Consider the following 24,940-nt stretch of genomic DNA (forward strand, 5'->3'; position numbering starts at 1 on the left):
ATGGTTTTTTTATTATTATTTAGTTTCGGGAGCAATTTTTTTATATAATTTGATGAATAGTTGAATTACATAAACACTCTTGCCATTTTATTTTTTTAAGCTTGGTTTTAAGGGCTTAGATATAAATTTGTAAGAATTTTTTTTTTTATTGTTATTTAGTCATAATTTTATGTATTGTGCACATAAAAAACACTCTTAATGCATGTTGGCACGTTGTAGTTGCTCATTTGATGCATCTCGATGTCTTTTTTTTTTTTAAGGAACGTGTATATAATAATGACATTTGATTTGATGCTAATTTCTTTTATTTATTTTTTGGATTACATGTTGGTCATAAAAAAAAATATTAACCTTTTAATTTCATTTTTCTTTTGATTCAATTCTTTTTTTCTTAATTATAATTGTTTTATTTATATTAATTGTTTCTAATTAAATTTTATTTTTTAATTTTATCTCTAATTATTTGTCTTTGTTTAGTTTTTTTATTAAATTTAATCTTCATTTTTTTAATTATTATTTTTTTATTATTTTATTATTTTTTTGATTTATTTTTTTTTTCTTTAGTTTTATCTTGAGCATTTCTTTTTATTGAATTTTTATATTAAATTTGGTGCTAATTCTTCTAATTATTATTTTTTTAATTGATTTGTTTGTCTCAACTTCATCTATAAAAATTTAATTTCATCTATTTTTTTTTTTTAATTTAAGCTTTATGATCAACTCTTAAAAGAAATTTCTTGAATTTCCTGAATATATTACAGTGTCGTATGAAGGATACACCGTAAACTAAAAGAATTTAGTCTCGATTAATATATAATTTGATCTCAAAGAATGCTTACCATCAAATTATGAAAAAAAAAAAAAAAAAAAAAAACCTTATTGCAGTAGCAGCGGGTCGGTGGTTCTGATTACCTTCCATGAACAACATAAATATACATTAAAAAACTTAATGAGTAACAACTACGTCGTTGTAGTATAGTGGTGAGTATTCCCGCCTGTCACGCGGGTGACCCGGGTTCGATCCCCGGCAACGGCGCTCTTATTTTTCATTTTCAATTCTTATTTCTTAATTAATTCTGACAATTTTAATCAGTTAATGAATTAAAACTTGAAACTTCCAAAAAGGCCCGCCCTCCTCTGTTTCTGTTCACGACTACCACTCCTCTCCCTCGCAATTCGACGGACCAGTAGCTTCGCAGGTCACCATCGCAGAGTGGAATCCTCGCAATGGTAACTGAAGATTCCAAGATTTTACTTCATCGATTCAATTGCCAGAGATTATGGACTGTCTCCCCTAGTTTTGTCGCTATTTTTGTGGTTTTAAAAAAAATATATAGTTTTGATTTCAAGATAGATTTTTTGTTATATGTAAATAAATAAAAAATAGATTTTCATTAATGAAAACCATATTATTTTAGGTTTTAAAAAGTTTAAAATTTAAAGTGCAATTATACTTACAAAAAAATAAAAACTACTTAGCTAATCAAATAAAATTTTTTTTAATGATGAGGTAAAAATCAAAACTACAACAATACTAGATATTCTCATATTCCATACTCTCGAGAAAGATGAAAAATTATATTTGGGAGTGTAATAGTAATTATAATACTTTTTCGTTTTTGAAATGTGTCAAAATAATTATTTTTTTTAAAATTATTTTAATATCAGCCCATTAAAACAAATATAAATACATAAAAAAAAATTTGGTGGAAATGTTCCCAAACAGGGGGGAATAAGAAGTTCCCAACACAGAATGATCTGTTGAGTTTAACCTAACACTGTTGCTAAAAACAAATATGTTCTATGGATTTGACTGGTTTTGTTTCATGTTCATATTATAAGGAAAGCAATCACTCTTCCACAAAATCCTCACTCACCAGCATCAGATCCTCACGTTTGAATTTGAATTATGGACAGCTTGTAATCAGTTATAGAATAGCTAAGAATTTGAATTATGGACAGCTTGTAATCAGTTATAGAATAGCTAATCTTCAGGCTTAATATGCTCCTCCATTCTGTATATATACATGCAAAATGAAAATGAATATATGAGCAATTTTATCTCATCACAGCTCCTTTGTAATTCTATATGGTATCAGAGCTTCTTCTCCAACGAGTTCTATTCTGATCTTTTTTTTTTCTCTTCTTCGATTCTGCAATGACCTCCACAGTCTCTTCTCCTGTTGCTATCAATGCCATCCAACAAATTACAACTAAACTCACCCCAACAAATTATCCCTCTTGGCATGCACAGTTTGAGTCCCTCCTTCTTGGTTATAACCTGTTTGGTTATATTGATGGCACACTTCCATGTCCTTCATCCACAAGTCCTGATGCAGCACCTACTGCTGCCTCCATTTTTTGGTTTCGCCAGGACAAACTCATTTTGAATGCTATACTCACTTCAGTGTCTGATTCTGTGATACCCTTCATAGCAGCTTCACAAACATCCTCTCAAGCTTGGAACAAACTGACCAAGCTTTATGCCAGTCGTTCCAGAACACGAGTCATGCAACTCAAAGAGGATCTAACACTCATTCAGCGTGGCACACGCACTGTCACAGACTTTCTCTATTCTATTAAATCTATTGCCGATGAGCTTGCACTCATTGATGCTCCTCTCTCTACCGATGATATTACTCTCTAATGCTCTCAATGGCTTAGGGCCTGAGTATAGAGAAATGGTAGCTCCTATTCGTACACGAGAATCTGCCCTCTCATTTGAAGAACTTCATGATCTTCTAATTGGCCATGAGTCTTACCTCAAACGCCTGGAAATCACTTCTCCCTCCCTGGTTGTTACAGCACATAATACTCAGCGCAGGCATCACAATTTTTCACAAAAACAACCGTGGTCTTCTCATTCAGCCCCGCAAAGATATGATTCCAAGCCTCAATCTCGTTATTACAGGCAGCAAAGGTATACTCCCAGGTGCCAGTACTGTGATCAATTTGGCCATGTTGCCAAACAATGTCCTAAATTACATACCAGAAAACCTACAGCAAACTGTACAACTGCTTCTCAAAGTCCAGACCAACGTTGGCTCATTGACTCTGCTGCATCACATAACATCACCTCTCAAGTATCTAATCTGCACTTACACTCTGAATATGATGGCACAGATGAAGTGCTTATTGGAGACGGCTCAGGTTTGAAAATCACTCACTCAGGTTCTCTTTCTCTTCCATTTCCTAACCGAACATTCCACATTCAAGACACTCTTTGTGTTCCCACCATAAATCAAAACTTGATTTCAGTCCATCATTTTACTAAACACAACAATGTGTTCCTTGAATTTCATCCTTCTTGTTTTTTTGTCAAGGATCCACAAACGAGGGAAACTCTTCTTCAAGGACCCTGTGAGAATGGTGTTTATCCTCTGCCTCATCCCCAAGCCTCCACACCCATTGCACTGGTTCATGAACGCACATCCATTCCCGGTTGGCATCAGCGTCTAGGTCACCCCTCATCAAAAGTTGTTGACCGAATGATTTCCTCCTTCTCTCTTCCTGTTTCCAGCACTTCTTCTAAGTCTCATTTTTGTGATTCCTGTTCTATCAATAAATCTCATCGTCTGCCTTTTCATAAACATGGTCTCACTAGCTCAGCTCCTTTTGATTTAATATATACAGATGTCTGGGGACCATCACCACATATAAGCATTCAAGGTCATAAATACTATGTGATCTTCATTGATCACTTCACAAAATATGTCTGGTTCTTTCCCCTCCGTAACAAATCTGATGTTAAAATCATTTTTCCTCAGTTTCATAAAATGATACATAATCGGTTCAATGCTAATATCAAGGGACTCTACTCTGACAATGGTGGAGAGTTTGTTTCTCTACAGCCATTTCTTACACTCCATGGCATCAGCCATTACACCACAGCCCCGCATACTCCACAGCAGAATGGAGTCTCGGAGCGTCGTCATCGACACATTGTCGAAACAGGCACCACGCTTCTCAGTCATGCACATCTCCCTTCTCATTTTTGGTCCTATGCCTTTGCAGCAGCTACCTACCTCATAAATCGATTACCCTCTCCTATCCTTCATCACAAATCTCCCTTTCAAACCTTGTTCGCGACCACTCCCAATTATCTCAAACTCAGAACGTTTGGTTGCTTGTGCTTTCCTTGGCTGAAACCATATCACCCACACAAACTTCAACCCAAGTCTATTCCCTATCTGTTTCTTGGCTACTCTAATACACAAAGTGCATATCTTTGCCTTCATCTGCCTACTCAGCGATTATATATCTCAAGGCATGTTACTTTTGATGAAAACACATTTCCCCTACAGAATACCATCAACCAATCCAACTCTACGCCTGTTGCTCCTCCAGTCCCTGCTCCTCTCCTGCAGCTTATTCCTCCAACCAGCCAAGACATCCTTGTACCAGTCTCTACTGCTCTTCAAGAAAACATCCCTCCTCCTGCATCAAATTTAAACACCACCATCTCCCCAGTTCAGGTACATTCTCAGGCTCCTGTTGATCCTCAAAGAAGCCATAATATGACCACTCGGTCTATGAATAACATCTTTGTACCAAAACAGTTTCATAACACCACAACACACCCATTACCTGACTCCCCTGAGCCCACGTGCGTTAATCAAGCACTTAAACATCCACTTTGGCGCAATGCCATGTCAGAAGAAATTTCTGCATTACTTAATCATGCCACCTGGGATCTTGTTCCTCCTGCAGCTAATCAGAATCTTATCGGATGCAAATTTGTTTTCAGAACAAAACATAATCCTGATGGCACCATAAACAGGTACAAAGCTCGCCTCGTTGCAAAAGGCTTCCACCAAAGGCCAGGCATTGATTACTCCCAGACATTCAGTCCAGTTGTCAAACCAGCTACCATTCGACTGATTCTCTCCCTTGTTGTCACTAATGGTTGGTCTCTTAGGCAGCTTGACATAAATAATGCCTTTCTTCATGGCAATCTTGAAGAGACAGTGTTTATGCATCAACCTCCCGGCTTTAGGGATGCTTCAAAACCTGATTATGTTTGCAGACTAAAGAAAAGTATTTATGGCCTGAAACAGGCCCCTCGCCAGTGGTACAAAGCTCTTCGGGATGCTCTTCTGCAATTTGGTTTTGTTCACTCAGCTACGGACACATCTCTATTCATATATGTCTCTAACAGTGTTCTCTGCTATTGTCTTGTGTATGTTGATGACATTATTGTCACAGGAAACGTCTCCACCTTTCTGGATGCTATTATCACCAAACTCAGTCAATCGTTCTCTGTAAAAGACATGGGACATCTTCATTTTTTTCTTGGCATTGAGGTCATTCCTACAGCCAAGGGGCTCTTCCTGTCGCAGCACAAATACATCCGTGAATTACTCTCAAAGACATCCATGGACATGGCAAAAGACGTTCACACTCCCTTGTCCACCAGCACTCCATTAACCTTATCGGATGGCTCAGCTCCTACAGACAGCACAGAATATCGCAAAGTTATTGGGGGCCTGCAATATCTTGGTCTAACCAGACCTGACATTGCATTTGCAGTAAATCGACTTTCCCAATTCATGCACAAACCAACAGCATGTCACTGGACGACAGCCAAACGAATTCTCCGGTATCTCAAGCAAACAATGTTTCATGGAATTCTTATTCAACAGAGCAGCCCCTTCAATCTCCACACTTTTGTTGATGCAGACTGGGCTGCCAACATTGATACACGAGTCTCCACCACTGCTTTCATCACTTTTCTAGGCTCTAATCCTATTTCTTGGTCTGCACGCAAACAACGAGCTGTCTCACGGTCTTCTACAGAAGCTGAATTTCGTGCATTAGCAGCTGCAACTTCTGAAACAGTCTGGCTTCACTCCTTAATCAAGGAACTTGGTTTACATCTTCCAAACCCTCCTCAGCTTTTCTGTGACAACATTGGTGCAACTCATTTTAGCCTCAATCCAGTGCAACACACTCGCATGAAACATATCGACATTGATCTTCTCTTTGTTCGTGATCTTGTCCAGAAAGGTCGCATTGCTGTCAACCATGTTCATACTTTAGATCAACTTGCAGACTTGCTCACAAAACCCCTTCCATGTCAACGCTTTCAAACCTTAAGATCCAAGATTGGCGTTACTGATGGTACCTCCATCTTGCGGGGGCATATAAGGAAAGCAATCACTCTTCCACAAAATCCTCACTCACCAGCATCAGATCCTCACGTTTGAATTTGAATTATGGACAGCTTGTAATCAGTTATAGAATAGCTAAGAATTTGAATTATGGACAGCTTGTAATCAGTTATAGAATAGCTAATCTTCAGGCTTAATATGCTCCTCCATTCTGTATATATACATGCAAAATGAAAATGAATATATGAGCAATTTTATCTCATCACAGCTCCTTTGTAATTCTATACATATCCGTGCATCAATTTTGTAATTCCCAGTCAAATTTATTTCATATTTGATTGATCACCCAAACTTTATATCATGAGCATTCCTTTATGATGGCCATTCATCTGGGTTCTAATGGAAATCCCTCAAAAGGAATTAAGTATCCACGGATTGAAATTGTTGTTGCTTCGAATAGGCCAACTCTTCCTCTGGCAAATGGCGATGAACTGACATGAACACTACTTCAATTCAAAAATAATAACAAAAAATTTCAGCCTAAATTGGGGTTTTGATCTGGCAAGATTCCATCACTAGAAACTGAAAGTTAAATTTTAATGTTACAAAGGTATAACAAATGCAAGCTGTTTGTTTTTGTTGACCTATACAAGCAACACACACTAAACATTAAACGAGATAAAACCTAGTAGCTTTCTGTACAAATGGAGAGATTCTCACAACTTGAACGAAAAGATCCTAGCCAGTAAACGGGTCCAAAATGACAGTGCCTTCCAGTTAGTAAGGAACTTAGCAGCCTTCTTCCTCAGAGGCTATCTATGAATCATCTAACTCAACGAGCTGTGCCCTCCTCTCAGCAGCCTTCTTCCTCACAAATATGCCCCATCTTAGGGCTGCCTTGAGCTTGAGCCATCCGACAACAGCTTTGCCTGATGAACGAGATGGATTATCACTGAGGCTGTAACTTGGGGATGGGGATGGGGATGGGGATGGTATGTATGATGAGTAAGGATACCCATCTTCGGTGACACTATTGGAGGAGAGACCCTGGCCTCCCATATTAAATATGCGAAGAAGTTGTTGCATGTCTTCATTCTCAAGCATGTCATGACTTCTCGTACGAATCTCGTCCTCTGAGAAGAAGTCCTCCTTTCCTCTGTGTAAATTAAGATCCGATGCGCAAAAACCCTGAGAGCCTGGGGTAGAAGATTGTGGCGGGCCAAGAGCAAGTAAATTGTTAGTTCCCAGAGAATTCTGTATGGCATCGAATTGAAAGGGGGTGTTGAGACTTCCATTCTGTGGATCTATTGAGAATCTAGAAACCGTACCATCAGCATAGCCTAGAGGGAGGGGGAGAGAGAGAGAGAGAGAGAGAGAATCACAAAGTCATTAACAAAACCTATGAAGAAGTATAGTACTAACAAAGGAAATACGAAGAGCCTTAAACAAACAGCAGGACTTTCATGAAAGAAAACCTTATTGATGCTTTCAACAAGCAACTGAAACACAATTAAAATATTATGATTGTTTTGAACTTCAGAAGGGTACCTCCAATAGCTGGGCCTGAGTGCACAACAGGCTGCTCAGAAGGAACTGGAACTGAAATGGTCGGTAAACTATCCTGATGATCATATGGGTTCAAAAAGTCTTGATGACCAGATGGAACATCATTTTGAGAAGCAGCTACACCCTGATGCTGCTTGAAGTCTAGAAGGGAATTGCCATCATACTCTATAACATGCATCCAATTATCATATGCCTTCTTCACCAGGCTGTCCACATAGATCTGGAAGAACCATGCCATTCAAAAATTTCTAAGTGCACATCTTTGTTATTTTCTATTTCTTGGTTTTCAGATGAAATGCAAACCAAAATTGCATTCAAATGCATGGGTGATACAACAAAAACAATTCTAACATGGAACTAGCAAATCAATAATCCTGGATTTCTTACCTTCTGATTGTCAGGTAGAGAATCAGCTGAGTAGAACTGCCCATTAGAAATTAAGCCACTTAATTCATAGATATTGTTAAAAACAACACCAACATTCTTAGCATCGTCAGGATAGTAGATATAAAGTTTCCCACTCAGAACACACGTCTTTGCATGCTCAATAAGACTATCCCACATTTTATTTGACATGCCACTCCCAAGAGTCTGCAATAACAGAAAAGAAGAAAGCTATAAACTAGATGTGAATTAGAATATAATTTGACAACCAAACTGCATACTTACAGTCCGCAACCTCTGTGCGTCTCTGACTATTAAGCGCAGGAAGTCTTCAACTGTATGTATTCCAGCTTTATTCAGCCTCTTGTGAAATGATCCATCTTTTCCAATCTTTTTCTAATCTCCAAACCTCATCATTTAATGTAGGTGGATAATGCTTCTTGTATACTGTGGGGCAACAAATACAGATTTAACATCTGTCAGACAGAACAACACATGCACTTACTGCCAGTTACATGCACCCACAGAATGAAATCTGAAATTCTGGTTATATTCATGAGCTTACATTCTCCCCGGTGATCCTTAACAGTGATGGCGTCAGTTTTTGCTTCACGAATGCGAATGCCTTCACAATAGCCAGAGGCAACCTTCAGCCCTAGCCTGAACTTCCTGCTCCTTGTCCAGCTTGAGTTATCAGTAAAAGTAAGCTCGCCTAGAGTTCCAACACCTTGTTTCAGTGTCACTTGCAGATCCCCAGTTAGAAGTGGTCTCTTGCCCTCACGTTCTTTAACCACATGAGACTCAAATTTCTCTTGTGTCCAATTATCATCATTTTCATCATTGAAATCACCTTCAAGCACAATAAGGTCTAATTTTACCGAGGATTCCGGACCAGATGTGACAGCACAGCCCGTGTTTGCATCAATCAACACAATATGGATAGCAGCACCCTGCTCCCCTTCTACTTTACCACCTGTAAAGAGAGGGAGGGACACTCTGGACCTGAAGTGCAACTGCAAGTTTCTTCCATCAGGCCCTTCTATTTGTTTTAGGAGAAGACCTGCATTGTCTTGACCATTAGAAGCACCATAATTCTCTCTAAATCATGTAAACAAGAATCTGAAGCTCCGTCCAATTCCTAGACAATTGATCACTTGTAAAGGTGGAACGGGCATGGATGTAATGGAATCCATCCCATTATGCATTAATAATTTAGGGATAACCTCAAGTGTAAATTTACAAAGCTAATTTAAAGCTTAATGAAAAATCTATTTCTCTTGCAAAAAATTTCAAGCTGGGCCAAATACCTAATGATTGAATGTGAATGGAAACATCCAACTTCATTTATACCCCAGCACATTGAAGGCTAAAGGTTCCTTTTGAGCATTATTTACAAGAGGAGAAAAGAAACACTGCATACCGTCCATTAAGCTTGGCAGGTCCCAGTTTCGCTAAAGCACGCTCCACTTCTTCACTAACCTGTTAAACATTGGATATGTCAGAAAATTTAAAAGAATTTCCAAAAGATTAATGTATAATCAAATTGATCTTTCAGGATCCTATAAAATAAACAACAGAAACATAAATCATTCAAGGAGGATAGTAAAACAGACAAGGAGCATAAGATCATCTTACCACTCTGCGAAGGATAGGCTCCAACGACGAGCAAAGTCTCTGCAAACTATCCACTTTTAGAGCTTCAACAATCACACTGCAACAAATTTCAAAAACTTTTAGACAAATTTCAAGTGGGTTTTCAAGTTTCAACCAATTAACAACTTAAAACCCAAAAAAACCACAATTTATACTTAAGAAATTACCTTCATTTCATTCTCTTCAAACGAATTTGAACCAATCCGATTCTAAAAACCTACTACCTAACATTCTAGGGGAAAAAAAACACAGCTACTTTCTTAAAATGCGATCTCTTGAATAGTAAAATTCATAATTTCTAGTCTCTGTAGATTCCTAAAACTCACTTGACTTGAAGACCTAAAGTCAAAGATTCATAACTGCCAAACTAACATTAACTGAACAATTAGTAACTCAAATTAAAAAACAAAAATCTAAGAAAATACTATATTTCGAATCTCACTTTCAAAAATTGAAAAGAAGAAGGAGAAAATTTAAGATTTTGACCTAGCTAAAGCAGGTCTTTTTCTATCAGGCTGCCCTTCATCATGACCAGAGCTTGAATCAAGAACTCTCTTCCCCCTCGCAGCCGCTGCCAGCACCGCCTCCATGCTATCCGATCTCTCCATTTACCGCGTTTTGCATTACCCGCCTTCCCTTTCACTCAGAAACAGTAAGAACTAAGCTTAAGCCAATCTGAGATTGTTTCGTTTTCTAAACAAGATATTTTCGACTTAATTACCTCCACTACTCTTTTTAGCATAATTACACTTTGCACCTTGTCCTTTTAAACATTACAGTCATCTCCCTACGATTAACAGAGTTTTCTGAAGTGAATCATTTTATTTAGTCCCTGTATTTTCAATGGATTAAAAATTAGCCCTTTATGTTTTAAAACTTATAAATTAGCCCTTTGGCTCTTGTTGACCATTGTTTTACTAGCTCCTATCATTCATATATGTTGGTGTTCTGCAATTGGAGACAGCCTTTGATCCTTTCACTGATAATTTACAAAGTTTGAGAATGGAAATGATACCAAACTAAACACTTGTCATGTAGCAAACTTTGGCAACTAGGTTTTCGCCTAAACACTTCAAAGTCAACAGGAAATTTTGACTAAATTATTAGTTGATACACATTTTTAACTAATTTATAATTTTATACCGAGTTAACTTTCAAACTCAACCTGTTGAGTGGCCTATGAATCGAGTCAATCCAGGTTTGGCAAGTGTGGTGGAAACACAAAATCATATCATATTTAGGCGATGATCATCCAGCAAAATACCAATTTTATTTCATTATGTCGAAATAAATTACAACAGTTTAGGCCTGAATTGAGGTTGTGATCTGGCAGCTTCATCACTAGCACTAACAATTATTTTTAACGTTACAGAGGAACAAGAAAAATATGCTGTGCATGATTTTGCTGACCCTGTATAAACAAAAACACACTAAATACGATAAAAATCCTACTAGCCAGATGCGTAGGTGATTCAATTAGCATCCGGTCCTGTTCTATTTACTTCCTAACAGAAACGGAGACGGTCCATACTGAATTCTCAGTATCGGTAGGCATTGCCTAATATAGTAGAAGGCTCCGCCATCCAAAACTATCTTCAATGCAAACCGCTCAACTCAGTCAACCTTCAGAATTCACGAATGCTGGAAGGGAAGCAACTGCAGAACAGCTGTTGATGGAGGATATTGGCTTACTGAGCAGTAAAAGGACTCTACAAACACAGATCCTTGGAAATCTAGTTTAATGTCTAAGAGCAGCGGAACCTCAAGCAAACTACCTAGTAAAATGCGTCCAAAACAGCAGTGCCTGCTCTAGTTAGTTAGGAATTGAGCAGGAAGCCTGTTAGCACCAAAACCAGATCAACATTGCCTTGCGGGCTATCTAAGAATCATCTAACTCGACGAGCTGTGCACGCCTCTCAGCAGCCTTCTTCCTCACAAAGATGCCCCATCTCAGGGCCGCCTTGAGCTTCAGCCATCCGACAACAGCTTTGCCTGATGAACGAGATGGATCGTCACCAAAGCAGTAGTTTGGAGATGGGCATGGCATGTATGATGAGTAAGGATAACCATCTTCGGTGACATTGAAGGAGGTACCCTGGCCTCCCATGTTAAATCCACGAAGAAGATTTTGCAAATCTTCATTTTCAAGCATCTCATGACTTCTTGTACGAATCTCCTCCTCTGCAAAGTAGTCCTCAGTTCCCCTGTATGAATTAAGATTCAATGTGCCAAAACTCTGAAAGCCTGACATAGAAGACTGTGGAGGGGCAAGAGCTAGTAAATTGTCAGTTCCTGGAACCTGGATTTGCTGTGAAGTATTGACCATAGGATTCTGTAAGGTTATTGAAGCAGCATCGAACTGAAATGGGGTGTTGAGATTTCCATTCTGTGAATGTATTGAGAATCTCGCAGCCATATCATTGTTATAACCTGGAGAGAGAGTGCTATGAGTGAGCATTCAAAGAGCCAGCAACCAAATATATGAAGTAACTCAGTACTAACAAGAAAATACAAAACCTCTAAACAAACAGGGGGACTTTCATGAAAGAAACACTTCCTCGTGGTTTAAGTTTAAACAAGTAACAGCAACCGTACAGCATTCCAACAATTCTCCTACTTTTACTTCTATGCTATTCGTGTATGTTATGATTGTTCTGAACGTCAAAAGCATACCTCCAACAATGGGACCTGAGTCCATAACAGGCTGCTCTGAAGGGACTGGAACTGACATGATTGGTAAAGTCACCTGATGATCATATGAGTTCAAAAACTCTTGTTGACTAGATGGGACATCATTTTGTGAAGCAACTATGCCCTGATTCTGCTTGAAATCTAGAAGGGATTTGCCATCATACTCTATAACATGCATCCAATTCTCATATGCCTTCTTCACCAAGCTATCAACATAGACCTGCAAGAACCAAACCAATCACAAATTTCTAAGATTTCATCTTTATTGTTTTCTTTTTCCTGATTTCAGATGGATGCAATCTGAATTTCATTCAAATGCACGGAGGATGCAGCAAAAGATCCAACATGGAACAAACCAATCAATAATCCAAGATTTCTTACCTTCTGATTGTCGGAAAGAGAGTCAGATGAGTAGTACTCTCCATTGGCAATTAAGCCACTCAATTCATAGATATTGTTAAAAACAACGCCGACATTCTTCGCATCCTCAGGATAGTAGATATAATGTTTCCCGCTCAAAACACATGTCTTTGCATGCTCAACAAGACTATCCCACATTTTATTTGACATGCCACTCCCAAGAATCTAGAGTAAATGGATGAGAAGAATAAGTACAAAAAAATGAATTTTGAAATATAATTTGACAACCAAACAGCCTACTTACAGTTCGCAGCCTCTGTGGGTCTCGAACTACTAGGCGTAGGAAGTCTTCAACTGAATATATTCCAGATTTGGTCAGCCTCTTGTGAAATGATCCATCTTTTCCAATCTTTTCCAATCTCCAAACCTCATCATTTAATGCTGGTGGATAGTGCTTCTTGTATACTGCAAGGGAAAAATGGCAGATTTAGTATATTTTAGACAGAATAAGACAAGCATGCACCACAGTTAACACACATGCACACAAATGAAATATGAAGTTCTGGTTCTAATTATGGACTTACATTCTCCACGGTGATCCTTAACAGTGAAGGCATCTGTTTTCGCTTCACGAATGCGAATGTCTTCGCAGCAGCCTGAGGCAACCTTCAGCCCCAGCCTGAATTTCCTGCTCCTTATCCAGCTTGAGTTGTCAGTAAATATCAGCTCGCCTAGAGTTCCAACACCTTCTTTCAGTGTTACTTGCAGATCCCCAGTTAGAAGTGGTCTCTTGCCCTCACGTTCTTTAACCACATGAGACTCAAATTCCTCTTGAGTCCAATTATCATCATCTTCATTGTTGAAATCACCTTCAAGCACAATAACATCCAGCTTTACTGAGGATTCTGGACCAGAAGTGACAACATGGCCTGTGTTTCCATCAATCAACACAATATGGATAGCAGCACCCTGCTCCCCTTCTACTTTCCCGCCCGTAAACAGAGGGAGGGATAACCTGGACCTAAAGTGCAACTGCAAGTTTCTTCCACCAGGCCCTTCTATACATTTAGGAGATGACCTGCATTCCATTCAATTGGCATTAGTAATAATGCCAATTTAGAGCCCAATGCAAAATCTCATGCTCTTTCAACAGATTATCAGATGATGTGGTTTCAAAATAATTGAATGTGAAAATGCAACCTTATCTGTGCACCAGCACACTGAAGAGAGACAAGAAAACATTACTTACCGTCCAGTAAGCTTGGCAGGGCCAAGTTTTGCTAAAGCACGCTCTACTTCTTCACTAACCTGTTTGCATTGAACACTTCAAAAATAAATAATTTTCCAAAAATATAGAAAACACTCACAGATACACACGGAGTCAGCTATAAAACATCCTGAATTCTTCAAAGATGGTAACAAAAATAGAAAAGGAACAAATTATCTTACAACGCGCCGAAGAATGGGCTCCAATGACGAGCAAAGCCTCTGCAAACTATCCACCTTCAGAGCTTCAACAATTACACTGCAAGAAAATTCAAAAACTTTTGAGACAAATTTCAACAGGGATATCAAGTTTCAACCAGGTAACAATTTCAAGCCCAACAACACACTTAAATGACCTTCATTTCATTTCCCTCAAACAATACAGAAGGCGTATTTCATACAAATACCAAGCAAGAAAAATTAATATTTTTTGCTTTCTACTTAATATTCTTCACAGATCACATAAAAAGGGAAAGAAAGAAAACCAAAAATTCTTTTTTCGACCATAAATTTATATCTTCTAGTTTGTGTAGGTTACTAGAAGCAAAGACTCCCTTTTACTTAAAAGACACAAAGTAAAAGATTCATAACTAACATTAATTCAAAAAACCAGTAACTGAAATTAAAAACAAAAATCAAAGCAAATATATTATAAATCTCACTCAAAAAAAATAATATTTTTTTTACCTAGCTAAAGCAGGCCTTTTCCTTTCAGGCTGGCCTTCATCACCACCAGAGCTTGAGTCAAGTCCTCTCTTCTCTCTGGCAGGCGCCGCCGCCATACTATTCGATCTCTCCACATACCTCGTTTGCATCTTCAGAAATTTCCCACCTTGTCTTTCACTACTTACAAGCAGCAAGAAACTACCTTTGCCACACAGAGATTTGTTTCTGTATTATGTGTATAAGAGAGACAATAACAGAAACACCACCAAGCTTTTGTTTTCTTTTACAGAGAAGAGAAAATATGGGATAGAAAGGGGGCGGGAAAGTGAAATAATGGTGGGTTTGATGGAAAATTCTGAATTTTAGGGATGAATCTGTGAAGTTTCCTCGAAGTGTCTGCGAATCTTCGTTGAACTGAGAGTGAAGGTGTGTTTGTGTTTCGTTGGTTTGGTTTTGTTGCTTTTTCTCCATGGTTTTAAGAAACTCCATATGTGTCCTCTAAATAATGGTGACTTTTCAACCTAATCCTCTATTTGTCCTCTTTAACAATCTCACCCTCCAGGTGTCGAATATACTTTATTTCATTTTGCTTCTCTGAAGTAAAACTAAAACAAAATGAAACATTTAATTTCTTCCTGTATCTCTTATCCCATATTGTCTCCTTCTACCTCCAAACACACCTTGAAAAATAGTACTTGAAAGTAGTTTAAGGGTACATTGTTAAACTAGAAACTTAGAGAACTAAGTTGAGACATGGTATATAATTTAAGGACATATATTTAGTTTGACTTTTTAATTGACAAGTCAGCTTAGTTACAGTGATGACGAATAAATGAAATGAAAGCGAAAAGGGAAAGCGAATCCCTCCCGCCGTGAGTCCCACTCCCACGCTAATTCTGTTACGTGTAATACAGTGTGTTTGATAATTCAGTTACGTATTTTTGAAAAATTAATTTTTAATTAAAATAATATATTTTTATTTTTTAAATCAGCATATTATAATTATTAAAGAAATCTAGGAAATATTAATTCAATGTTTTTTTAAGTAAAAAAAAAACTTTAAAATATAGCTTAAAATGCAAAAACAAATGGATAATGTGCTTTTCTCCATGGTTCTATCGAGAGTTTTTTTTTTTAAAGTAAAAAAGAATGTTGGCATTATTAATGTGTTTTTTGGTAGTATAAAAAATATTGTGAAATTTAAATTTAATATGCATGTTTAATAAAATAAATTGAGAATTCAATATGCAAATAAATGTTAAGAAAAGGCTTTGAATGCAAGCTAAAAACTAAGTAAAGAAATTGAGAAATAGAAGCAAATTAAGATACTGATTTTATACTGTGGAGAGCCTTTAATTTATTTGTTATTTAATTATATGGGAATAATTTATCTTATAAGAAGTGTAATGATTAAAATTTCACTTAAAAAAAAAATATATTGTTAAAAACAATTCCTCATTTTCTTATTAATATTTTTTATTTTTACAAAAAAAAAAAAAAATTTTTTTATCTATGTTATTTATTTAATAAAAACCAAAACCAGCCAAAACACATATTAAAAAGAGGTTTTCCCCTTGCTTAGCTTAGGTTTCAAAATGATTAGAGGTGGAATCTAATCTAATGTGACTTGGTCAGTCTAACATGTTCATATGCAACTTGGTTAAACCTAAAAAAAAATTCAATACGATGTTACTTTAATACTTTTTTATATATATAATAAGGGATCGATTTTAGTTAATTCAAATTAAACCACAACTTAGTCATGAACCTAACATAATTGGATGTAATAATTTTGTTAAAATATATATTTTTTGTTTAATCATACAACAATAAAAGTTGACATGCATGGGAAAGCTATTGGAAAGAAAAAAACATTGTAAAAAAGTATTTGCTAGTTTTATAAAAAGCATGCCATGCCTTATTTAAATACAAACAAAAAACCAAGTGATATTTAATAAACTAATATAAAAAAAATCTTTGATTAACTCATCCTGGTGAATTGTAATTAAAAAAAAAAAAAAGTTTAGTGCTTAGGCCAAGATGAGTTGGCACACTAGGCCCATTCAAAAAAGTTCATGCTGGCATGCCTATCCATTATTTTATTTTTATTTTACCTGAAATGGATGGACACAACATCATCCATTGATTTTATTGTTATTTTTTAAAAAGCAGGTGACGCGTCTTCTACTTGTTCAACTTTGTTCATATTATGTGGATGTATCATGCACGTGATTCTAAAAAAGCCTATTTTCAAAAAAAAATTCACTTGAAAATATATAAAAAATACATGGTAAATCTCAATAAACTCATATCCAATCTAAAAACATCATTTAATTAATAAAAACTAGAAAATCAACTTGAAAAGAAAAAAAATTCCAAGCCCCTATAAACTTTTTCCAATGATATTATGGGTCAAAAACATCTAATTAAGACTCATCTCATTAAATGAAACCAATTGATACAAAGATTATTTTTTTATATTGTCGGACACCCTTTTCTCTTCTATATTGTTTTTTTCAACAATATTCTCTAACATTTCTCAAACTTATAGATTAAAATATAAATAAAATAAAGTTTTAAATCAAAAAAGTAAAAGTGTCAAACTAAAGGAAAGTAAAATAATATTTACAAAACTCTGAAGGAAACAATTACTGAAAAAATGCCCGTGAATAGTGTTGAAAAAAAATTTATTTTTGTCTCATTGTCAATTTTGATGCATTAGTTTCACTTTTTTACTAGTAATAAAATTGATTTTTCTTGTAAAGCCGAGCAACAACATAATGTCGAGATTTTTTTTTTAACACCATAATAATTCCATGAAAAAATTAATAAAAAAAATGATCAAATCTAATTCTCATTCAATGGAATGTAAAAAGAATAACTTGAAAAAAATATTATCGACTAAAATCGAAAAACACTTGAAACACCAAAATAATGAATACACTATTACAATTAAAAAAGTCTCTTATCACATCATATAGTGAAAACCTCACATGTTTTAGGTCTTATATTAGTTACATGACCCGCGTGATACTGCTGGTTAATTTTTTTTTGTATAAAAAATACCAAGAAAAAGCTAAAATTTAAAAGTATTAGGTCTTTCTGCAAAGCTATATCCAAGAATCTTGGGTTTAGTTGTAACGTCTGACCCAAAAGTAATATTTATAATATTAATAATAACATTAAACTTGCATTATCCAGTAGGTCTCGCTCCAATACTAGACCTAATAGCCCTGGATACGGGTTTGGCTGCAAGTTCGTGTGATAAAAGTGTGATAATTAAATAAGTTAATTAAAAAAAACTTAAATTCATGTCGTGAAAGTTTGATAACTAATAAAACAAACGACGGGTTAACCTAGAATTAACTGCGCTAACCCGTCAAACCAGGTTACCTGTCAAACCCGAGATCTGTGTCATGAAAGTCTAATAACTAAATAGAAACAAATTGAACATTAACAACCTAAACTAAACAAAAAATAATAATTAAAAATAAAAAACAAAAACAAACAAAAGACATAAGCATGTTACTAATGAGGAAAAAGAAAAAAAATCTGAATCAACTGAGTTAACCCTTCAAACCTGAGACTCGCGTTATAAAAGTATAAAACTAAATAGAAAAAAAAATCGACGAGTTAAACGAAAAAAATTAATAAACTAAACTAAATGAAAAAAATTGATTAAAAAGGAAAAAAAAGCAAAAAACAATTCGGGTTAACTCGTCAAACCGAGATTCGTGTCATGAAAGTCTGATAACCAAATAAATTATTTTTTTCACATTAAAAAACACAAAAAAAATCATTAAAAGAAAAAAAAACACAAAAAAAGCAAAAAAAAAACCCATAAAGGCATAAAAAAATAAAAAAAATTTAAAAAAAATTAGTGAAACACTAATATGTTAAAGGCATGGGGAAAGCTGCAGTACTTTCCCCACGCCTTTTAGATTATTACTTAATTAAATTAATTTTTTATTGTGTTTAATGCTTAGTTATTAAATTGATTTAGCATGGTAAGTTAACGAGAAACTCAATCTAGGCTAGACTGGTTCAATTAAATGGTGGTGTTGGAGGTAAATCCACCATTTAGGAATTGCAGCCTAAATATAGGTTAGTTAAAATTCTTTTTTTTTTAATTTTTTTTATGTTTTTAAATTGTTTTGATGTACTGATGTCAAAAATATATTTTTAAAAATAAATAAATAAATATTTTGATGTATTTCTAGATTAAAAAAAAAACACTTTAAAAAGCGGTTGCTATCAGACTCACAAGCATCCTTAAAGCTATAAAGACGTTTACACTATTCACTTAAAAATAGTGCAATGGTTTTTTTCACCCTAAAAAATTATATTGATTTACAAGGGCATTGAAGTTTTTTCACATGGTTCATTTGTCATTTTCAAATTGATCAATAAAAACAACGAGTCCATTTGTTTTTATGTTTCAAAAACGCTTTTGCAAATTTTTTGTACATATTATTTTCGATGCATTTCTATCTTTGGACCACAACCAAACGAGTTTTAAGTCTTTTTTTCATATTGAGCGGATAGTGAAACAATCAAAATGCACTTAAAAGCAAAAATATTAAACCTGGCGTGAAAGGATGTTTTTATATTTTCACAATGGTGTTTTGGTTATTATAATTTAAGCTAAGAGGCAATTTGGTATTTTCACAAATATAAAAAAATAATAAATAATTTAAATGCACAGTAAAAACGATTAAAATACTCTTGAAGCTAAAAAAATTAAACTTGAGGTCAAGGGGCGGTTTTGGTCTTTCACTAAGGTTTTTAGGTCATTATAAATTCAACACAAGGGTAATTTTGTATTTAGCTAAATAAAAAGCAAGAAAAAGTTGGTGCGCATAAGAAGCGCCCACGCCTTTAGGGATGCTCATGCAGTCTCTCCTAACATCAAAAAACACCTTTCCATTGTCTAGATGAAATCATCATCGTGCCCTCTTCTTGATGATACTGTGAGTGTCACCGATGGTGGTACAGTGTGGTGCCACTTGGCCTTCCTTTTTTCTCCTTTTTCACTATCTCTCTTCCCTAAAAACTTATAATTTAGTCCTGTTAGTTGTTAGTATTTCAACTTTAATTCTTGTTTTTTTTAATTTCTATTTTTTATCTTTGTATTTTTTATAGAAGTGTTATTTGTTTTCAATTTCATCCTTCAATCCCAATTTGCCAAATATTTTATTCTCCAATGTGGTCCTTATTCTTTGAATTTTTAATTTTTTTTGGCCTTTTGTAAAAGTTTTAGTATTTTTCAATTTAATCCTTCAATTTCAAATTGATGGTATTATATTTTTCAATTTGGTCCTCATTATTTTGATTTTAATTTTTTTCCCTAACCCTTTTTATAAAAGTTATTATTCTTTTCAATTTCACTCTTTAATTACAATATTGTTTTTATTTTTCATGTCAATTTTGATCATCATTCCTTTTAATTTTCTTTCATCCCTTTACTAAATTAATTTTTTCCTCTCAATTTCACCATTCAATTATATATATAATTTATTTTATATTTTAATTTTGATCCTCATTCTTTTAATTATTATTTTTTAAAATCTTTTTTATAATTAAATTTATTTTTTTCAATCACATTCTTCAATATTTCATTGTTTGAGAATTCAACTTCATGGTTTTTTTAGATTATGTGTTTTCGGTTTAATGACTTTGGTCACGGGTTTGAAAAATTATCACAATTTTTTTTTTAAAAGAGCTTTTCAATTATCTTTACTTTTGTATCATGTTATTTTAATTATATAATATGGATCGCGGGTTTGACCTTAATTAGCATGGGTAAAGGTTTGTCATGACTATTTTTTTATTCTTTTTTTTTTTACCTCATTTCAATACTTCAACATCATTTTTTTACACAAAAAAATTTAGTCTCATGACAAATCGTGGGCATCAAGACCAATCCGATCTAATTATATATTGCTAATCTAACTATTCAAGACAAGGAAGGGTCCACCAATTCCTCTTTTTCTTTCGTCTTTTCTCTTATTGGAATTGTGGTACAAATGCTTTTTAAAAGTATTTTTCATTTTAAAATATATTAAAATAATTTTTTATATATTTTTTTTATTTTTAACACCAATATATTAAAATCACAAAAAACATTAAAAAAAATATCAATTTGATAATTTTTTTTTTTTAAGGAAACACACTTTAGAAAATACCCAAAAACAAAAGTTATGATACTCTTAAACAGTTTCTTCATTTGCAAGAGTCCCAAGGCTAAAAAAAAACACAAATTCTAACTCTCTCGCGCCTTTGATCCAGAAAGTTGTCATATGAAATAGAAGGGATAGAAGAAATTGTTTGGGTGTATTAGAAATTGCATCACTTCTAATTACATAAATATAGGATTCATTGTAAAAATTATTCATAAATTTTAATTTTATGTGAAGAAAGAGAGTATATAACTTCTAGTGTCGTGAATAATTTCGCACAAGATTGAGAAAGAAATGAGGTGGTATATTCTTGAACACAATTCCAATATCTTCAAACCAGCTTTGATATTATATTAGAGTTCTTTGTCATGTATTTACCTTGTACTAAACCCAAAGTGATCATGCAACCATGCTAGAAGATCCATTTTAAATCTCCAAAGGTGTCTATAATAGCCTTTTTGTTGACTAGTTCTCTCGTTGAGAAAATAAAAACATAAAAAAGGAGGAATTCTCAGTGTAACCTTGTCATCAGAAAGTTTCGAATCACACAGCCAACCCCACCAGAAAAGGGAAATTTTCGATTCCCACCAAACTATAGAGTCTCATCGCTAACTTTATCATACAATTGTAGCTATGATGTTGCCATCAGACACAGCACATAAAGGTAAAATTCGAATAGAACAACATAGTACACGAGCATAACCACCGACAGAAAACTACACAAGAACAGATGTACTCTACCTAGGCCATCATTTCTGTTGGCCATTAAATTTTGATTGAAAACAAAGGAGGGTAGATAGAAAGGCTTCAATGATAGAACCTGCCACCAAAAATCTTTGATATGATAGAACTGCCACCAAAAATCTCTGATATCTTTCACAATACAAAATGCTGAAAAGAACCAATTTTCTACATGGACTAACATAACGTCTCAGCAACTGGCCTCTGTTAGACTGTATTTTAATAATAGAAAACACAGTTTGAACCCATGATTCGCAAGAAGATAGACTATAAAGTATAAACTACCGCTTCTTGGTATTCGTCTTTCCCTTCTTTCTGTCCCTTTTGTTTTGTGGCTTTGACCGTGATTTGTGTTTCAAAACTTTCTTGAATGAATTCTTTTTGCTCACGACGATAACTTGTGCGATTTATCAGCTTCATTCAACCTTGGCACTGTCACTTGTGTCTTTTCACTATGGCCATCCTCATCTTCTCGCGAAATCTCGCTAGTGGTCACAGTAACTTGCATGTCCCCATTGTCGTACTTTGTTGTCCCTTTTGCCACAAACAAATCCCAAAACCAAATTAATGATTATAGTGCTTTAGCTATAGCAGAAATAGATGAAGAAACGACACGCTCCTATGCTGCAAGCACTCTAAACATACTATATGGTTAGAAGTAACCTCAAGCAACAATCATCTCATGCTACTATTGCATTGGATTGGCTGTGTGCGATGATCACAGAAGAAACCATCATGAAGGGAGTGATTGTGATCCATTGGAATGGTTACCAACCATTTCTATAAACCAAAATTACCCCCAGAACCAGAAAAGTTAGCCCCAAAGGGAGGTTAAATCTGAAGATGCATAAGCATAAGGCTTTGTAATCAATAGTTTCCATGCAGCATGCTTTTCTCTTGACATAAGCTGGAAGTTTATGAAAATACCGCTTATTGATGCAATTGGCTCAACTTCTTCATCATCTTCTCCATACTTATCGCTTTCATCAGCAGCTGGTGGAGCTCCTCCATTTAAAACGAGTTCTTTTTCCAGTTTCCTCTACAACAAAAGTTAGGTGGCAAAGTCAGGACAATCAAAACTCAGGAAATGAAGGTCCCCAACTTCCTCTCAGGCCATAGCCCATATGCACCAAGCCCTGTCCCAGAAAAGGTGACACTCGATCCCACTGAAAATTCTCTTAAAACCTTAGTTACGAAAAGCTACAATTTGCAACTTTCCTTAAATCTACTTTTTCAAACCACAGAACAAAGAACACATTACGTGCATTCAAAACATTTTAAATTACAGAATAATGCATCGTTAATAAAATCTTATGTTTACAGTAATTAACAGGGTCCATCTTATAATGTTGCAGGGACCATTGCCTTACAGACTGCATCCTAGCAAAGCAAAAGGTCCATTCCCCTTAATTTATTGTCATTTCATAAACTGCTAACTTGGCATAAGGGTGATTGCTGATTAGACAATTTACTAAAGCTCAGCTGCTCATGTGTTGATTGGACAGAGAAGTTAGGGAGTAGCCATCAACGCATAAAGTAGAATAGGATGCCTCTCAACCCAAATAAATTGTTGTAATGTATTGGAATTTTTCAGCATGTTAATGGCTATAAAACCAAGCACACACATGTTGGACTCGTGCTGGGAAAGTTTTTGAGAAAAAGACAAGCTCTGTAGTATGCACCAATTCTGTGCATTAGATGAACCAAATGATGGCAAATCATCTTGCTAAAGTCCAGGGGCTCAGGATTAAGATGAAATGCTAATTGAAACTCAGCTGTCAAAGGTGTCATTAAGCTTACATGAGGGTATGCAAGGAACAAAAGAATCCAAAAACACTCACTGTTCCAAGGAACAGAGAGCAAGATAGGATATATCATCCTCATCAGTGTTAATTACCAGAAATTGAGAAATCTTTTCCCCTTTGGAATTGTAAGAGGATCGGAGTTTTGTTTGTTCTTAATATTTCACAGGTGCCAGACCAATCTCTAATAGAAGACTTTCCTCCCTATATCTTCATGACCAGTTAGGCGAATGCTAGTTTGCTAAGCTGTGGTGGTTGTGCAACTGAAAACATGCCACAATAACAGAAAAGTGCTCTCCATATACTAAACAAATAAAGAACTTCAGCTTCCTATCTGACCTATTGTGTATTTTCAAAGAAGTATTTGCTTATATATCATATTGACCATAAATGCAGGTCACCAGCGACCAGGCTAGGGTTTCTTATCTGACAAATTAGAAACTCATCCTATTTACAAGAAGAAACATCATGGAGGACCCTTCAATCTTGCCATTATTTATTATTCTCATTCAAAGAAAACCATATCTAGAATGAGGAACCTTCAAATTGTAGCCCAAAGAAACAACATATTCTCAACCTCTAATACAACCACTCAGGAATTGGATGTGTCCAAGGAATAATACAGCACACAACTTTCCACCCAATCTTACCAAAAACAGACAAACAGATTGTCACATGACCAATACCAGCACCTTCAAAACAAGACCATTCAGTCATTTTGTCTACCATGCCTTCAATTCAACTTGCTATCATAAAAAATAAAGAACAATCAATTGGAATCCTTTTAAGAACCTGTTTGCGTGCCGCGATACGCTTGAGCCTTAACTTCACCTCTTGTTGCTTAATTGCTTCCTTTCTCCTCTTCTTCTTCCTCTTATGAAACCCAGTAACATAATCCCTTAACAAAATCAAAATCCCATTTCACTAATCCCATCAACAAACCATGTTGAACAATAACTCTCTCGAATTATTACCACAACATATGCACAGTAACAACAACAACAACAAAAAAAAATATGAAGAAACATTGTATGCAGTACCTGAGATCTTTCTCGTTGAAAGAGACAGACACACCTTTGTTCTTAAGAACTCGTTTCTTTATGTGCCCAACTCGAGTTGGCGGTATCTGTATTGCTCCATTGCCCTCGATTTCACCTTTCATGGTAGCTTCAGAGCTGTTTTCTTGTTGAGTCTGTCTGGTCCATGTGTAGGGTTTCGAACTTACATGGAGAGAGCTTGAGGTTTATCAAACTGGTTTTGGGTTAAAAGTTGACTTCGGTTCATTTCTCGGTTTGGAAGCGTTGGGCCTAATCATCTTTGTGGGCCCAATCATTTGTATGGGCTTTATTGCATTTTTTTTTACTTAATGAAAAAAAGAAAAGAATTTGACCAGTCCTCTCAGAGATCTATTTTATTTTATTTCATTATTTCATGAAGGAAAGGTATGAACTTCGATGACCTAAAAGAATTTTTCTTGGGAGAACAGCTTTTTAATTCTTTTGCATTTGGTACATAAAATGCA

The 24,940-nt window shown here is 35.3% G+C and overlaps 2 protein-coding genes, 1 non-coding gene and 1 pseudogene across 3 annotated transcripts; 1 reads left to right on the top strand and 3 right to left on the bottom strand.

The window, feature by feature from the left end:
- Positions 1–964: 964 nt before the first annotated feature.
- On the top strand, positions 965–1,036 carry TRNAD-GUC (transfer RNA aspartic acid (anticodon GUC)). The gene has a single exon. It is a non-coding gene; the product is annotated as a tRNA-Asp (tRNA).
- Positions 1,037–6,682: 5,646 nt separating this feature from the next.
- LOC118031428 (calmodulin-binding protein 60 B-like) lies at positions 6,683–10,409 on the bottom strand (annotated as a pseudogene).
- A 555-nt stretch (positions 10,410–10,964) lies between these two features.
- Positions 10,965–15,123, bottom strand: LOC118031427 (calmodulin-binding protein 60 B). Its single transcript, XM_035035848.2, has 8 exons — positions 14,718–15,123; positions 14,214–14,289; positions 14,014–14,072; positions 13,349–13,842; positions 13,069–13,229; positions 12,786–12,989; positions 12,387–12,624; positions 10,965–12,143 (listed from the first exon to the last, which is right to left on the bottom strand). Exons 1-8 carry the CDS (start codon positions 14,843–14,845, stop codon positions 11,593–11,595), a joined length of 1,911 nt encoding a protein of 636 aa, XP_034891739.1. The 5' UTR covers positions 14,846–15,123; the 3' UTR covers positions 10,965–11,592.
- A 6,563-nt stretch (positions 15,124–21,686) lies between these two features.
- Positions 21,687–24,666, bottom strand: LOC118031429 (uncharacterized). Its single transcript, XM_035035849.2, has 4 exons — positions 24,459–24,666; positions 24,211–24,316; positions 22,544–22,655; positions 21,687–22,150 (listed from the first exon to the last, which is right to left on the bottom strand). The coding sequence occupies exons 1-4, from the start codon at positions 24,578–24,580 to the stop codon at positions 22,002–22,004; spliced, it is 489 nt and encodes a 162-aa protein (XP_034891740.1). The 5' UTR covers positions 24,581–24,666; the 3' UTR covers positions 21,687–22,001.
- Between the last annotated feature and the right edge of the window lie 274 nt (positions 24,667–24,940).

The sequence above is a fragment of the Populus alba genome, chromosome 11 (assembly GCF_005239225.2).
Source record: "Populus alba chromosome 11, ASM523922v2, whole genome shotgun sequence".
Lineage (NCBI taxonomy): Eukaryota > Viridiplantae > Streptophyta > Magnoliopsida > Malpighiales > Salicaceae > Populus > Populus alba.